This window comes from Primulina huaijiensis, unplaced genomic scaffold, assembly GCF_012295235.1.
Source record: "Primulina huaijiensis isolate GDHJ02 unplaced genomic scaffold, ASM1229523v2 scaffold15321_ERROPOS2750371+, whole genome shotgun sequence".
Classification (NCBI taxonomy): domain Eukaryota; kingdom Viridiplantae; phylum Streptophyta; class Magnoliopsida; order Lamiales; family Gesneriaceae; genus Primulina; species Primulina huaijiensis.
Window position 1 is genome coordinate 106,841 of NW_027343115.1, and position 16,076 is coordinate 122,916.

Consider the following 16,076-nt stretch of genomic DNA (forward strand, 5'->3'; position numbering starts at 1 on the left):
TTGAATTATTTATTTTTAAATTATCTAAAATTCAAGGAAAAAATAATTCCTGATTATATATGTTTAAGGAATTGGGGTTACTTGTAAAAATTCAAGTAACCTACTCAAAAAAATAAAATAAAATAATCAAGTAAATTTATATTAAAAATATAAAAAAAATTGAACAAATACATATATTTTCGAGTTTATCATTATTATTATTTTGACGAGGTCGATGTTTGTTCAATAGTCAGATCAAATGGGCAAAGATGTGTGAACCATAATATATAATATTAAATAATGAGCGATGAGATAAATTAAAAGATATTGCAAATTAAATGAAGGGTGTGACATTCTTTACAATTTGTTCACATGTCTCAGGGCCCCAACCTCACATGCCAGGGCCGCTTTCAATTAATAAGCATAACACAACAATTTCAAATTTCTTTTTATTGTGAGACGGTATCACAAATCTTTATATGCGAGACGAGTCAATTTTACCCATATTCATAATAAAAAATAATATTTTTAGCATAAAAAGTAATACTTTTTTCATGGATGACCCAAATAAGATATCCGTCTCACAAAATACGACTCGTGAAATCGTCTCACACAAGTTTTACCAATTCTTTCACCTTTTTTTTTGAGAAACCTATTCAAATTAAATATAATAAATAGAAACTATGCAGCCTGCAAAGTTGAAATAAACATATATGTAAAAATAAACATAATCATAAATGTAGGAAAAATAATTAATAATAATTTTAAATGATATTCAAACACTTTTAAGATCTACAATGTTTAAAGTCCAGACCAAGTGCACTACGAATTTGAATAAACGTGATTGCAACTAAGTAATTAATTGGATACATGTATTAAAAATATATTCATAAAAATTCATGTGAAATGGTTTCATAGGTCAAGTTTATGAGATATATCTTCGAACCGATGTTATTCATGAAAAATTATTTTTTATGTTAAAAATATTATTTTTAATTTTAATTATAAATTAAGTTAATTCATCTTACAAAAATAGATATGTGAGATCGTACGAAAGATTTTATTATATATATTTATGCAAATTAATTAAAAACAACTTTTTGTAAAACCAAACGTTTAATTTGTTTGACAATATTATATATATTATATATATATATATATATATTATCAAATTTGAAAAGAAATTAGAAAAATGGAAAAGCCAAGTGATGTCTGCCACGCGCTAGTGTCTCGCGTGTGATATCTTCCCGGCACTTCCGCTAAAGATTACAAAACCCAGCAAAGGGGTCGCAGTAAAACAAAGCCACCGAAGATTCAACGGACGCTTTATGGCCGGCGATCTCTGTCTCAACTACACCTCCGCGCGACGATTTTCCGAGTTTACACTTCATCCTTCCTCGAATTTCTGTCCTTCCCTCGTCCTCCCTCCACTTTTCTCTCAGGTTTGGTTGCATAAAAGTTTTATGCTCTGTTTTTACAGTATTATTTGATTATTTGTTTGAATTTGGAGTGTTTTAACTCCATGTGGTTACGGATTTGTGTTAAAATTTTGAACGTGGAAGAGGAAGGGTAAGAATCGATTGGTCGTTCTTTGGGTGAAGTGGTGTAATATATCTGATAAGCTTATAGTTTTTGTGCAATTGTAATGGTTCATCTCATATTATTGGTAAAGAAGTTGTTGTTTTTTTTGTTCTTTCTTGGCAATGATATGGTGATCTTTTGCTCCATTTTCTTAACCGCATAAATGGTTTTTCTTTTGTCCGAAAAGAGTGGGGGATCTGCAAAACAAGTCTTTCTTTATAGGTCTTCGATTTTAAGAGGAAAAACGGTTATTATTCTACTGGATGGGTTAAAAAAGTGGATTGAATTTCATGTGCTTCTCGTTTGAGCTAGTCCAGCCGTTGAATATTTGACCTTGAATTGACAAGCCCCTGATGTTTGTTAATTCAATCACCAATTAGGACCCTGTGGTGGCTCGAATGTTTTGAGTGAGGTATATAAATGTTGAGTTATCAAAATAATTGAATAATTTCTGGAGAAAAATGCTATAATATTTTTTTTTGTGCGGGAGAGCTTTTCATCTGGGTTGGACGTCATGATGCTTAGGATTCCCTTTACTTCTTAGACCATGTGATGTGCACATCACATTTCGTCCGTTTTTTTGTGGCCCTAACAGAAAGGGACCAGATTTGCTTTAATAAATTTCTTATTGAAAACTGCCATTGCAGAGGTACCAAAGCTCATCATATTACCGACCACCTATCCTTTTAACCTAAAAGAGAAGTCTTTGTTGGAACACCATGAGCCGAACGATGTCATTGGGTGTTTGAATAGCTATAGTACAGCTATCAACTGTTTTCTTATGTTTTGACGTTGAAAATTGCTACTTGTGGTTGAACAGGACCATTTTAACTAGTCCCAATCTTGGAAGTGGTAAGTGATGCAATTATTGTAATTAGTTGTTCACGATAGGAAAGAGGTTTCTTTATTTACAAACAGACGTGAAAAGATTTGTAGGCTATTGTGGCAACGGTTTTGGATTTTGTTTCAATGTCCTGAGTTGACATTGGCATAAGCTGGATGATGTTCCGGTAAAATAAATAGATTTTATTAGTTCTATTCATTTTTCTGCTCGTTTTAATCTCACTGTTTCATAATCTTAGTCAGAATTTGAATGAATAGAATTCCAACACTGATCAGATTCGAAAAGATCTAACTAGCCAGAAAGTTGATTCTAAGGACAGAGGTGGGCATAGTTATTGGAGGTGCATGGATGCAATGATTCATAGATATAGAGTGAGACACACATTTTATTTAAGTGAGCTAGAAAAGAATGCAATATATTCTATAATCCATTGGTATACAAAAGAATAAAACAAGCATCCCAAGTACTGGAAACTATTTAACAATATAAGACAAACATCAGCATAACTAACATCAATATCTAATGGGAACTATTGAACAATATAAAACAAACATTATTAATTATGAATGACCATCGTATTGGTTTCACCCTTCAAGTAACAATTGTTGCGTCTAAGTTGTGCTTGAAATGCAACTTGAGCTTTTAAGACACTCGAGGCACTTTAATCACTAGCAAGCTATGCCTAGGTGCATGGGTTATGCTTCACTCTGCCTTGTGCCTAGGGACACACTTTTAATAACTATAGAAGCTGGGACACGTAATCTGTAATTATCTATTGTTGATTGGGACATGCCCTTGATTTGAATATTTTTTTCATGTTAAACCATTATCTTAATAGATTTGTTCTTGGGCTAAAAAAGTTTACATGGTTTGATGTACAATTTTTTGGAAAAACAATTGTTGCATATTATTGTGCATTTTGCATGTGTAATGCTATGTATCTCACTATCTCTCCAGCCTCAGGCAATTAACAAAGAAAATAATGAGTTCTGTTGATTTGACTGGGGATGGAGGTGTCCTGAAGACAACAGTACGTCGAGCAAAACCTGATGCCATTGCTCCTTCAGAGACCCTTCCTCTTCTTGATGGTATGTTTACACAGATCCATGCATTTAGAGTTCCTTGTACTGTGGATTTTTCTTTACATCTTCACTATTTTTACTTGGGTTCTACCTCATCTGCTTGTTATCATGAAAATGGCGTGCTTAGAATTTTCTGATGAATGGAAACACCTTTTTGTGAATCAAGGTGTTTTTTCCCTTGAAAATGGACCAAAGATATGCTATACTGTATTTATGTTTCGAACTTGAACCAGGTCTCTTCGTTTACATGCAAACACTGTCAAACATGTAAATAGATGGTTTCAGGACGTGGACGCTTGGTACTCATGAATGGAATTGTGTTTCCTAAAACCATGGGGATGAAAATTTTAAGTAAAATGAGATTTTCATAAACTAAATCTTTCTTGTCTCTTTTCTGATGGTTAATATCTGTGACATTTCTGCTCATCTTGCTCAGAAGGAGTAACGTTTTAATATTTTGATTCTTGTTGACAGTTCATTATGAAGGCATTCTTGTCGAAACTGGTGACGTTTTTGATACTACACACGAGGATAACACTATATTCACCTTTGAATTGGGCAAGGGGTCTGTGATTAAAGCATGGGATATTGCACTGAGAACCATGAAGGTGAATGTAACTGTACGGATGGAGCTATTATTGCACATTATTTTTTCTCAAGCTTTTGTCCCTTCACTATTTTTGGCAGGTTGGTGAGGTTGCAAAGATCACATGTAAACCAGAATATGCCTATGGCAGTACTGGTTCTCCACCTGATGTTCCCCCAGAGTACCTATCTGTTCTTCTTAAGTTTGAATAAGTTGCATGAACAGAAGCTATTAAGATAATACTTTTGGTTGCCAGAAAATGTGCTGGAAAGTGCGAGGAGGGCAATTTTCCTGCACTTTCCTTGTTTGCATCGGGTTAAATTGTTGGATTCGGCATATTCTATTTTTGCCTGTGGAGATCATATTTTCCATGAAACTGATACCAGCTTTATCCCAATTTTTAATCTGGGAGGGAGATTCTCGGCACCCTTTTTCCTCCTATTTTTTGCAACTTTCTGATGAAACTTCTTTATATAGGAACTATTTTTCTGTAAAATATGGCGATGGCGGAAACATTAGATGTCCCATAAAGATCTTGGGATTTGTTTATATGGATTTGGACAATCCTCCTTTTTGAGCTAGCTTTTGGATTGTAGTTAGGCCCAAGTCCTAGTCTAGAAACAAAAGTATGTTTCAAGAGTTACTTGATTGAAAGGTGTTTGGAAGGATAAATGATTAGTTTGCAGGAAACAAAAGGTGGTAAAAAATTTCTCTCTGTTGTGATATGGCCAAATGATATTCTTGGGAGATTTAAGTAGAGCAAAAACGAAAATGAATGTCCCGCATTTGATTTTTTTAAAGGGTTATCATTTCCATTAATATTTTGCCGTTATGGTTGTTGAAAGTCTGCTGGTTTGATCGCGCTTATGCACTAATGCACATGTAACCCTTTGCACGATACAGCTGACCAATTTTTTTTATTTTGATTGAAAATTCACTCACAATAATGTTTCAGAAACGTTTCTTGTAATCTATGCATGTCATCTATGAATTATGTGCGCAGTGCAACACTCCTTTTTGAGGTGGAGTTGGTAGCATGCCGTCCTCGTAAGGGTTCTAGTCTAGGCAGTGCTTCGGATGAGAGGGCCAGACTGGAGTAAGTATGATCTGTTCAAATTTTCATTCTAAGAATTCTGCATTGATTTAATTTCCCGTGAAATCACATCCACACTAATTTAAGGTTTGGAATAATAATAGAAACTTCTTCCCTAGTTTTTGGAGAAATACAATGACACCTCCCTCCTAGCTCCACACAGTAAGATACCATATCTACAATGAGAACTGTTGTAGTCACTCTTTCAAAACCTCAAGGGATGTTCGCTATCATTACGGAATCTTCTTGATAGTTGATCTAAGAAGTGCGCAAGACGTTCAAATAAATTGATTGACACTGCCCAAAGTATGAACTATAAAATTGATCAGAACCTCAAGGGGGGTCGATCTAGGTTTCATCTATGGTTTGTTATGTGTTTTACAATTGCAGTTAAGTTTCCCAAATTTGAGAATACATAGATGTTTTATGCTACATATTTGTTCAGGGAGCTCAAGAAGCAGAGGGAATTGGCAGCTGCAGTCAAAGAAGAAGAAAAGAAGAAAAGAGAAGAAGCAAAGGCAGCTGCTGCTGCTAGGATTCAAGCCAAACTTGAAGCTAAGAAAGGAAAGGGAAAGGGCAAAGCTACATAAGCTCATTTGCATGATTACTTTATTACATGAACCTATCATATGAGATCTTCCATGAAAATGCTGTAATCTGAGATATTATGTGAGCAGATATTAAGTCATATATATGTATTATACATAAACTTCTTATTTTTACAAGAAAAAACCTATTTTTATCGGGCCGTCGCCTGCTAAAAATCTGTTAGTTCTAGACTGAAAGGAACTCCTGGAAATCCAACAAAGCGAGAAGAAGGAAGATTTATACTAACTAATTTTCAATTATTTTATCTTTAATATTTGGAACCTTTTCAAGCTAAAATATTCTTTGCCTTTTCGTCAATGGGAGAAAAATTCTCACACAAACGCGCACAGATGCCTACGAAATTACCTTTTGATGATATGATCAATTAAGCATTGAAAATTGACACTCATCAAAAGGGTAATAAGCGATATATCTATGGGTAGCCTGGCAGTAGTATCCAGGACAGGAAATATGGAAATCGATGCGATTAATAAATATCTTCATATTCTATTGAATCCAAGTTTTGGACCAGTTTACATATTTATACCTCGATGTAAAGACAAGTTAGCACATAACTTTTACATCCCCAAAACTGTAAAAGCTAGACAACGTATGAAGCATCGCCTTCTCCTTGTCCAGTCTCAGACCATTGCGATCCGGCTCTAAATTTGCAAACTGGGCACGTCCCTTGTTGCCGTAGCCATGGATCAATGCAATTTACGTGAAACTGTAAAAAAATGCATGAATAAATCGATAAATGGTCTTTAAAGAAACAGAGCAAGCAAGTACGACCTCCAAACAAGGCAGCGAGGCTGTAGTACATCACAACATTGATTGCACTGAATCATGTCAAACTCGAATGGGATGTAACAGTAATTAAAAAAGTGATGTTTACATCTGTGTTTTATAAAACGGGAAAACAATACTGCACTATAATATCCAACAAACGAAAAAAATTGTGCCACAAACAAACCTGGTGCAAGCATGGCAAGCTACGAACGAGCTCTCCTACATCAACTTGCTCCAAGCAAACGCTACATGTCAAATCATCATCCGAGGTCTTTATTGACCCTTGTGCATTTGAAGGATCTTGCTTTTTCTGCGTTAAAAAAAACAGAAGGGAATTTGTTAATGATGAAATCAATAATGATCCGCAACGCAAACTATGAAGGCAACAACAAAAATTGGGTTATTTTCCAAAACCGTTATACACCACTGACAGCTGTGTAACTTGAATATAGGACCAAACAAATAAAGTTGCCTATGTCAAATAGATATATCAACGTGTAGCACTTTGAATATTTTAAGTTGCTTTTATCACTATACATGCAAACATAACATCCTAGAAAGTTTCCAAAGTAAACTATGTTAAGTGCCACAACAATAACAAACTTGACATTCGAGTAAATCTCACATCTCAGCGCTAGATATTTGAAAATAAACTATGTTCAAAACACAATGGTTGACATATATTTCCGAATAGTAGTAATGATTGTGTTTTCTTCACGAGGCCTTAAATTTGAGTTGAAAGCAAAAGCCAAAAAATAAAGTGTCAGCAACAAAACCAGCCAATATCCAAAATAATATAAGTGGAAGAAGCATGGTACCTCAACTGAAGTTGAAGAAGAAGCTTGCAGTACAGATGGACCAATGCTGTCAAAAGGACCAAAGAAAGATCCATGAACAACCAGCAAAGATATAAAACCTTGTTTAATGATATTGGAAAATTTGCTCCCTAATAAAAGAGATAAAATCATTGCTGTCATGCCATGTTCCATTTTTTTCCTCATTCCCACACATAGGAAACAAACACATTGTCAAGATTTAGAAAGGAAACACTCCAACAATCAGTCCATTCAACACTTTAATGGGAAAAGTTGGGATTACTAAAAAATTTGAAAATTAAAAACTTCAAAATTTTCCGTACAACGCAGTCCAACACAATCACCTTGCGAATAAACAAAAGGTAACATAAACAATTGAACAAGAATAGATATCCAACTCAATAATGCCAACGCCCAATAGATGGTATATGTCAATTTCTAAGTTAAATATACAGATTTATGCTCGCCTCTTTTGTTTGATACATTTTATAACATAGCTTGGTATGATAATTTATCAGAAAATATATCGAAACATGTAACCAACTAAATGTGTAAGTCAACATCGAAGGTTAAATTAAGGGTTTCTAGAACATAGGTAAAACCCACAACAAAAACTTTGTAGACTAAGCATCAATAGCGTGTCATCATAGAAATTAGCTACAATCATAGTAAAAATACTCCTGCTGACATATGGTTAGTGGCTAAACTAAGACAATCTAATAAAGCAATAGGGAAAAGGTGTACTAGAATTGACAAAACAAAATATTTTTGCCAAAGTCCTATTAACAAATATATTTATTGAACATCTACTATACGAAAGAATAAAAGGCAAAAAGATTTTCATATTTTACTAAAAGGAAAATTTTCCACCACAACTAACCTTTGAGGGCCTGACACCTTGTACTTATGAACTGGAAGAGCATTGATCTCTCCCTCAGTCATTGATGCTGCAGGAATATTGTCAGCATCCAGTCCTCGTAATGCTTCATAATCTGGACGGTGAATAACATGCAACTCTTCATCAAATATTTTTTTACTTAATTCTGAACATCTCTAAATTCATCACCTATAAATAGGACACATTTTATAGCTTGATACCAGATTTTCCCACGATAACTAATACCTAAATCATCAAATTCCCTGTCCAGAAGAGCAAGCTGGAGTCTGAGACCTTGCAACCTTCCCCTTGTTGCGAGAGCTATAGATGATGGCATGTGCAGCCGTAATTCTGTGTGGCCAAGAAGTCCACTAGCAGCAACAGCATGAGCTTGAGCCTGTGCTTGAAGTTGCTGACAAGTTGCGTACATCCTAAGGGTGGTTGCCATAAAAAAGACACCAAGCACCAGCCAAAGCTTTGCATTATAGAAAAGAGGATTCAATATTTAGCATTTTACACCAGATTGATGTGAATAAGCCAATTTCATAGAGAAGAACACCAACCAAAAAATTAGGAGACATTTGATGCGAGTTTAAAATCATAAAAAGCAATAGCACTGCCACATAAAATGACAAAACGCACAATACAGTCAATGGGATGAACTAACAGAAAAGAAACAACATAAAATGGAAATCTAAGAGATAATACCTGTCACAAGAAAAGCAAGCGAGTTTGTATTGACTGGTCGGGCAGCATGAACACGCTGCTCAGAATTAATTAAACGACAATCATGTGTCAAAGAGAAAACTGTCATTGATGGTCGAGAAAAATGATTTACTGGAGCAAAACAAGAAAATGCTAGTATATTACCACTGCACGCCGCTCAGGAATCAATCCTTGGAAACCAGTCTCTATATCACCTCTTGTGCCTCGGAAAACAAAACTCATGGTACTTCAAAAACTGTCACAGCACTGAACAAAAAACGCTCTCTTACAGAATGAGAGTTTATCCTTCCATAAGAGAAATAAAATGTACGAGTCATCAGACAAAAGGAATAAAAAATCCAAAAAAGGCCCCTTCTGCAGATTGAGCTATACCTATACTTGATTGATAACTCAAAATTTTGTATGCATAAAAGAGAAAATAGAACACTCCGACCCATGACGCCAGCCTCTCAGCTGTTAGTAGCAAAACGGAACTTTCCATTCTCAAATTTCATGAACTCGTGCAAGCCTCTATCTTAAAAAAATTAAGCTATTTGCAAAGTATCAGAAACAATAACAATCAGTTAAAATCATTAGCAATTATTCTAAATGTTCTAAATGAATTCCCCACCCAATCGAAACAAGTTCTTATCCACAACCTTCTCCATATTAGCAACTGATGAGATTCAGTAAAATATATCCCTAACATAGGAAAACAAAGCAGCTATCATGCTTTCTCTGCAACAAAATATTACTTAAAGTTTATGCTGATAATTGCAGCATCATGTACTTAAACGAAAAAGAGAATTCAACCAACAGAACAGCGTCCCCTTATACACCAGCACAAAATCTAAAATAGATCGATTATTCTATCTTCAAAACAATACATGGAGCTTCTTTTTGTGGGTAAATTGTTGCAAAATATTATGCAACAAGTCTTTCCCAAATCTCACATAAAATTAAATTTCCAAAGAACTACCGAATAACTTAATAAAAAGCAACAAATTGCGGTTTTCATCACGCAAATCACATTTTTCAACTGATCCGCTACTTTCCACGGTTAAAAAAACAAACAATTCAAGCAAGCCATCAACGACAACTCTCCCCAAATTTGCCGACAAAAATAACATGGACACCGATTCTAGATCAAATTTAACACATTTCACCCTCCTGAACAAAAGAAACAAAACAACCAACAAATTGGTGCAAAATTTATGCTCGAGTTCACCTCCTAACCCCAGCTACAATACAAAACATTAAATAATTTAATACCAAAGTAATCATGCATAACAATATTTTTTACACGCATAACTTCGCCATTCAAAAACATTCATCTTCCAGAAAGGAAAATGTTCGATCCCGTTTCTCCTAACAATGATTATAATTGCTTCCATTAAAACAACAAAAAACTCGCAATGCTACACGAGCATCTAAATTGGAAAATAAAACAAAGTTCTTACCGAGATGGATTCCTCTGAAATTACAGGATCACATAGAAAAATTTTGATCTTGGTTGGATCTCCGAGGGTTCCGAGGCACAAGAATCGAATAGAGACGAAGGCGTAGGGCTTTCTTATATTATAATATTTTTATTAATTTGGAAACCACACTTTCTACTCAAGTTTCTGGAATTTATGTCGGAAATATGTAATCCATAAACATTTCTTACCTTTTTTTNTTAAATTGATATATTGTAAGAAGATTTTATAAGTTTATATACATAAAATGAATAAATTTGATTTTGTTGAAAATAAGAGTTGAAATTATTGAACGTTGAAAATAAGAATCGTAAATATTGAAAATTAGTGTATGATGATGTACTTATTTTTAGATTATTTGTAAAAAAATTTTATAAATAAGTCTCTCAATTTCTGAAGAAAAACATAATTGAGTGGAGAAAAATTTATAATGTGTGTAATTTAATATATTTTATGAGTTTGAAATTTTTATTTTTTACTGTAAATTTTTATTTTAACATATTTATGCGTTCCCATCAAGTAATATTTTGACATAAATTACAATATTTTTTAATAAACTTGTTTAACAAAATTAACTATGTTTTTTGAACTAAATTAGTTTAAGCCCTTAAACCATGGTTATTTATCAACTCGTCCCTCAAGTTTTAAACTTTTGCAGTATAGCCCACAATTAGGCCTCCAACTCGAGATATTCGATGTTTGCCAACTTGTCATCCATTTTCTTGGCTAGAGTGTATCTAACATAATCGATATATTTAACGCCATTTTTGTAAATATGAGGAAGCGATCATCGTCCACACCATGGTTTCGACTGGGTTCAACTAGGCCTCATTGCCTGGGATCACAAACGCCGCAACGGATATTCTTGATTTTTTGGCGTTCGCAACAGCTCTATGATCGATGCTCTTGTATATCCCATTACTCCAAGCCTCCATAACCAAGAAAACGTGCATAGAATTGTCTATTAGAATCAAATCACAAGAACAATTAAACAAAGCCACAAGTACGTACCTCAAGAACATCACCAACGTTGACTACAATCGCATTTGGAATAGGCTTAACTGGAACCCATTCTACCCTGTGCTTTATTTGCAGTGCAGTGATTTCATCTTCTTGCACGAGTAGAGTGATTGAACTAGCATCAGAATGTGGGCTAACTCCTAGCACCAAGTCAGGCCTACCACAGTTTGGGTAATAGTTCATTCTAATGCCTTGTTTCTTTTCTTTATGCAACTCTTTCAGACATTTTTCTTCCTTCCCCATTAACAATGACAAGTGTTTAAATAGTTCATCCATCACCCTTTGATTATCAGTTGCCTATTCCTCCACGGATTCCCTGTGAAATAAATATGAAACATTAATGTTCTGATCATTTGAAACGATAATCATATGCAAATACATCTCTAGTATCATGATATCATGGTCATAAAAATGAAAAGAACTAGCTGATCCAATATATTCATCAAATGAAATAGGGTATTGTGAGAGGCCAGTACATCATATTCCTCTTATTGGATGACAATGTCATCAAGAAAATAAGGTCATTCCAATCGAGCTTTTGATAGGATTCCAAGTGACAAAGAACAGGGATACATGGGTCCAATTTCATATGAGAAATTTGAAATCATGGAAGATTGGGTTATGGAGAAAGAAACAGGCTCTGAAAGTTCAGAAACTGCCGACTGGATGGCTGTTAATCCACCCTTGGGAATGCTACGGTCTTAGGATCACCAGTAGACGATTTTGAAGCCTTAGGTTCAGGTACTTGCTGCTATTTGTCGAGAAACATACATTAAAGAGTGTTGTTACATTATACATTACTAGGTTATTGGCAATTTACAGGATTTGAGGATTTTGAAATTTTTGACTGGGTGAAAGAAAGTGAAGAAAATGGCAACGAGAGCATAGCAAGCATGTAGGTTCTGGCCAAGAAAATATTCGATCTTATGGTGGGAAAGTATATATAATAAAGATTAATATAAGAGAAGTCATCACTTAAAAACTGTGTTGTATGGCACATATGACTTGTTCGGAATATAAGTTAAAAATTAATTTACGTGAGGACATTCATTAAACTATCTCTGTTGTATGATATAGGACTGTTTGGAACTGAATGTGCCTGTAAATTTGGAGTATGCTTGACGATGCATCACACTTGTATATTTCATTCAATCTTTTGGTAGTAAACATTCAAAAGTAGATCCAATACACAGCACAAAACCAATACTTGACTAGTAGTCTAAACATACTCGAATCGAATACCCTAACCCATTTCAATCCACTAGAGCAGAAAAACAGAAACAACTTTACTCCGTGTATAGGCACGACCCATTGTCACTTCTTGCAGTCGGATCGAAGTTTGATGCACCTGGATCTGTGCAACCTTCAGGCACTGGAACTCCAACTTGTTGGGCTGCTTTGCCTGCAAAGGGAATTTAATAGAACGGTCAGGAAAATTAGAACTTTGTACTATGCAGAATATTAGGCATTAAATTCAAAGACTTTACCGTAGAATGTCCCTCTTTCGATAGCATCCTTGTTAGCATCTCCCAGGGCAGCATCCTTTAGATATTTGTCTGCCAACTGCACTCTCTTCACATTATCCTGCTCCTGGACCAGCATGAACCCGTATTCAAGCAATTTCTCAAGCGTCATCTTTGGTTGCTCGAATTTCGGTGGCCCTTCCCTCGAGTTCACAAGCTTCTTACCGATGCTATCTACTCCCACTCCGCTTATCCATTCCCTGACTTTGTCATCGTATACTCTTGCTCTCAGAGCACCGAAGAAATCTGGAAGACAGCGGGGACAGTTTTGGATTGGTTTCAGTAAAATCCAACTCAAAATATTCGAGGAAAATGTTTAAACTTCGTTTGGATATAGAATTCGAAAGATGAGTTGATATGTGGAGGGTAATTGCTCTATAGAAATGGTAAACTTTTACAATAACTGGTATAGGACAAGAGTAGAAATAATTAATCATCGCTTTTACGGCGGGTCGAATAAACTGTGTTCTTACCGATGGATTGTCCAGGGAAGGTGTCGACGAGTTTGATAACAGCTTCTTGTGGGACATTATCAGTTCGGAAAATACCGATGCAGACGCCAATACGATCCTCACGAGTAGGAGCCCAGTAGAACTTCTCCATACGGCCATCACGGATAAGAGGGGCGTACAAGGTTGAGAAGTCGTTGCCCGTAACGATGATGGGGACTCGCGGATTCTCCTCTTTGTTGTACATACCAGGGAGCTGCACACTTGTGGGGTTGTCAGCTATATTCATGAGGGTGGCATTCACCATTTGGTTGTTGACTGTATACTGTGTGGTTCCACCCATACGGCCGGCACCCGCATCAAGATCGTTGATGAATAGGCAGCACATTTTGCCTTTCCTGATGATGTCTGCTGCTTCACGATACCTCTGCCGGATCAGCTTCGCTGGTTCTCCGGCATTCCCGCTCTCCAGTTCTCCGGCGCTCATCATGATGGGGCTGTAGATTAGGTGTTTTTTTTTTGTCAGAGAAGACATAACCAGAAAATTGATATTACATCGAAACTCCGTATTAATATTTGTGTTCGTAAAGAATTTCTGTCCCCTTAATCTGGCATTATGAATAGAGATACTGGGAAATAATACTTCACTCACTTGATTCCCATCTTGGCGAAGACAAGCTCGCACTGGAACGATTTACCCTGACCCTTGCCTCCCCAAATACCCAAAATAAGAGGAACCTGCACCAAACATTATATCAAAGATCAGAAAACACAATGTATTTGGATGGGATGGCCCAAAAATTCCACACAGAAGCAATCAAACATCACCTTGATGTTAGGCAAGCTCATGAAATTCTTGGAAATGTGAACAACAAGCTTGTCCATGAATGCAGGAGCGATGTAAAATCCATCCATTGTGTTGTCCAAGTTATATCTGTCAGCAATGATCGCCAACATCAAAACCAGCCACGCCCAACGTCCATTTTTTTAAATTCAAAATCATGCATATAATTTCCCTGGAAATCAAGAATGGCGCATATAGAGGGAGAAGTAGATAAATAGACCTACGTTTTTTGACCAGTGCTGATGTACTCGTACGAGCTCATGATGGCGTCGTGCGTTCCCATACCGTCGGGTGCTTGGAATAGGGAATCAGTCATGCCCTTTCCTCTGGTAATATCCTGTTGATCGTCGGATATATCGTTGCCTAGACCAGCCCATCTATCGACTTTTTTGGCCCCTTCTGCAGCCACAATCTTTAAATTTGAAGATGGGTTCTTCACTATGCACGAGGAATTCACCTTCTTCAAGCTGGTGCCTAAGAAGGAAGAGCTTGGGACCGCAGCTCCAGCACCGGATCCATGCAAGTTCAGCTGCATCATCATATCTCAAAATTTCAAGTCTTGTTGCAAAAGTTAAGTTCCTAGTAGTTACTCTTCTCCAAGATAAAGCTAAATTTATGAATAGCTTAATTTCTTCAAGATACAAACAACAAAGAAGTTGCCATTGATCAATTACCACAGTGACCAAGCACTTTGTTACCACTCAGGATATCATGAAGTGGAAAAAAACTTAACACTCATACACAACATTAATAACAAAGCTCAAGACTTACAATATGTAAAAGCTAAGCAAATCCAAGAAATGGCTTTAAGCATGTTTCTTTTCTAACTTTTGGGTCTGAGTTTGAATAGAAAGATCTGAACTCTGAAAAAGCTTGAATTTTAATAAGTTCGTTATCTCATATAAGCTAATCAAAACCAAGAAAAGGCTTTGCATGAGTTTCTTTTCCTTCGTAATGTTTAGCTAAACAAGTAATGGATCCCTATAGTAAGTAAAATATATAATCAAGAAGTATGCACCGGTAGATGGCTAACGGCTCCGGCAGTTGAGAGGGCGGCCGCCATTGTTGTTAACCGTCACACTTGACTTGGCAGTGTCCAATTACAAGTTGTAGGAGAACTTATAGCAAAGGGAGTTTAAAAAGTGTGCACAAATTTGAAAGCTAAAGGGATTGGAATTCGCATCCCCAGTGGCCACACACTGAAGATAGCCCATTGTCACATGGTTTATGAATTAAAGGTTGAAATTGCTAGGATTCATTTTTTTCCCTGATTTTTGGGTTGCAATTATTCGGTTTGGCTTTTGAGGATGGCATTTTATCTCCACTCTTGTCCACTCGAATTTTTAGATAAGATATTTATATTAAAAAAATTAGTAAACATCGTTTGAATTAGTTTTACTTTCTTTTCGGAATACTTTTGTTTGGGGTGGTAAATAAATCTAAGAGTGGTGATACCGTCTCACGGATCTTAATCTGTGAGACGGGTTAACCCTACCCATATTCACAATAAAAAGTAATACTTTTTCATGGATGACCCAAATAAGAGATCCGTCTCATAAATACAATCTGTGAAACCTGTGAAACCGTCTCACACAAGTTTTTGCCTAAATCTAAATGGGGGATTCAATTATTGTCCCTCACCCCAAAAAAAAATCTTGAAAATTACTATTATTATAGTTAAATTGAAAGAATATGTTAATCTGTATGATTTCTTAAAAGTGCAAGTCTTTGCATGTAATTTTTAGATTTTAGTTCGAACTAATATTTTGATTTCTACACTAGAATTTAAATATTAAATGGGTATACCGTATATCATAAATTTT

The 16,076-nt window shown here is 35.7% G+C and overlaps 4 protein-coding genes across 6 annotated transcripts; 1 reads left to right on the top strand and 3 right to left on the bottom strand.

Moving 5' to 3' along the window:
* Positions 1-1,190: 1,190 nt before the first annotated feature.
* Positions 1,191-5,775, top strand: LOC140965881 (peptidyl-prolyl cis-trans isomerase FKBP20-1-like). Of its 2 annotated transcripts, none has more exons than XM_073426114.1 (6): positions 1,191-1,421; positions 3,362-3,492; positions 3,961-4,094; positions 4,174-4,253; positions 5,076-5,168; positions 5,611-5,775. In XM_073426114.1, the coding sequence occupies exons 2-6, from the start codon at positions 3,387-3,389 to the stop codon at positions 5,753-5,755; spliced, it is 558 nt and encodes a 185-aa protein (XP_073282215.1). In that variant the 5' UTR covers positions 1,191-1,421; positions 3,362-3,386; the 3' UTR covers positions 5,756-5,775. The 2 variants fall into 2 exon arrangements, with proteins under 2 accessions (XP_073282215.1, XP_073282214.1); XM_073426113.1 differs by having other exon boundaries at positions 1,194-1,421; positions 3,368-3,492.
* Positions 5,776-6,223: 448 nt separating this feature from the next.
* LOC140965887 (E3 ubiquitin-protein ligase SDIR1-like) lies at positions 6,224-10,572 on the bottom strand. Of its 2 annotated transcripts, none has more exons than XM_073426117.1 (9): positions 10,400-10,572; positions 9,105-9,245; positions 8,943-8,997; positions 8,798-8,850; positions 8,481-8,709; positions 8,238-8,349; positions 7,361-7,406; positions 6,727-6,852; positions 6,224-6,480 (listed from the first exon to the last, which is right to left on the bottom strand). In XM_073426117.1, exons 2-9 carry the CDS (start codon positions 9,180-9,182, stop codon positions 6,355-6,357), a joined length of 825 nt encoding a protein of 274 aa, XP_073282218.1. In that variant the 5' UTR covers positions 9,183-9,245; positions 10,400-10,572; the 3' UTR covers positions 6,224-6,354. The 2 variants fall into 2 exon arrangements, with proteins under 2 accessions (XP_073282218.1, XP_073282219.1); XM_073426118.1 differs by having other exon boundaries at positions 9,105-9,206; positions 10,400-10,566.
* Positions 10,573-10,907: 335 nt separating this feature from the next.
* Positions 10,908-11,875, bottom strand: LOC140965873 (protein LATERAL BRANCHING OXIDOREDUCTASE 1-like). Its single transcript, XM_073426097.1, has 2 exons — positions 11,429-11,875; positions 10,908-11,346 (listed from the first exon to the last, which is right to left on the bottom strand). The coding sequence occupies exons 1-2, from the start codon at positions 11,711-11,713 to the stop codon at positions 11,239-11,241; spliced, it is 393 nt and encodes a 130-aa protein (XP_073282198.1). The 5' UTR covers positions 11,714-11,875; the 3' UTR covers positions 10,908-11,238.
* Positions 11,876-12,555: 680 nt separating this feature from the next.
* On the bottom strand, positions 12,556-15,520 carry LOC140965872 (ribulose bisphosphate carboxylase/oxygenase activase, chloroplastic-like). Its single transcript, XM_073426096.1, has 7 exons — positions 15,272-15,520; positions 14,478-14,782; positions 14,238-14,343; positions 14,062-14,147; positions 13,434-13,906; positions 12,925-13,206; positions 12,556-12,839 (listed from the first exon to the last, which is right to left on the bottom strand). Exons 1-7 carry the CDS (start codon positions 15,314-15,316, stop codon positions 12,724-12,726), a joined length of 1,413 nt encoding a protein of 470 aa, XP_073282197.1. The 5' UTR covers positions 15,317-15,520; the 3' UTR covers positions 12,556-12,723.
* Between the last annotated feature and the right edge of the window lie 556 nt (positions 15,521-16,076).

Excerpts from the sequence above, each read along its gene's own strand:
- LOC140965881 (XM_073426114.1), top strand. The coding sequence starts at position 3,387 with ATGAGTTCTGTTGATTTGACTGGGGATGGAGGTGTCCTGAAGACAACA. Across the intron at positions 4,254-5,075 it reads CCACCTGATGTTCCCCCAGA|TGCAACACTCCTTTTTGAGG; the intron begins GTACCTATCTGT and ends TTATGTGCGCAG. Across the intron at positions 5,169-5,610 it reads GATGAGAGGGCCAGACTGGA|GGAGCTCAAGAAGCAGAGGG; the intron begins GTAAGTATGATC and ends ATATTTGTTCAG.
- LOC140965887 (XM_073426117.1), bottom strand. The coding sequence starts at position 9,182 with ATGAGTTTTGTTTTCCGAGGCACAAGAGGTGATATAGAGACTGGTTTC. Across the intron at positions 8,851-8,942 it reads GCTTGCTTTTCTTGTGACAG|TGCTATTGCTTTTTATGATT; the intron begins GTATTATCTCTT and ends TTTATGTGGCAG. Across the intron at positions 6,481-6,726 it reads GCTTGCCATGCTTGCACCAG|TTTCACGTAAATTGCATTGA; the intron begins GTTTGTTTGTGG and ends ATTTTTTTACAG.
- LOC140965873 (XM_073426097.1), bottom strand. The coding sequence starts at position 11,713 with ATGGATGAACTATTTAAACACTTGTCATTGTTAATGGGGAAGGAAGAA. Across the intron at positions 11,347-11,428 it reads ACGTTGGTGATGTTCTTGAG|GCTTGGAGTAATGGGATATA; the intron begins GTACGTACTTGT and ends TTGGTTATGGAG.
- LOC140965872 (XM_073426096.1), bottom strand. The coding sequence starts at position 15,316 with ATGGCGGCCGCCCTCTCAACTGCCGGAGCCGTTAGCCATCTACCG. Across the intron at positions 14,344-14,477 it reads ATCAGCACTGGTCAAAAAAC|ATATAACTTGGACAACACAA; the intron begins GTAGGTCTATTT and ends CATTGCTGACAG. Across the intron at positions 13,907-14,061 it reads TTCGCCAAGATGGGAATCAA|CCCCATCATGATGAGCGCCG; the intron begins GTGAGTGAAGTA and ends CCTAATCTACAG.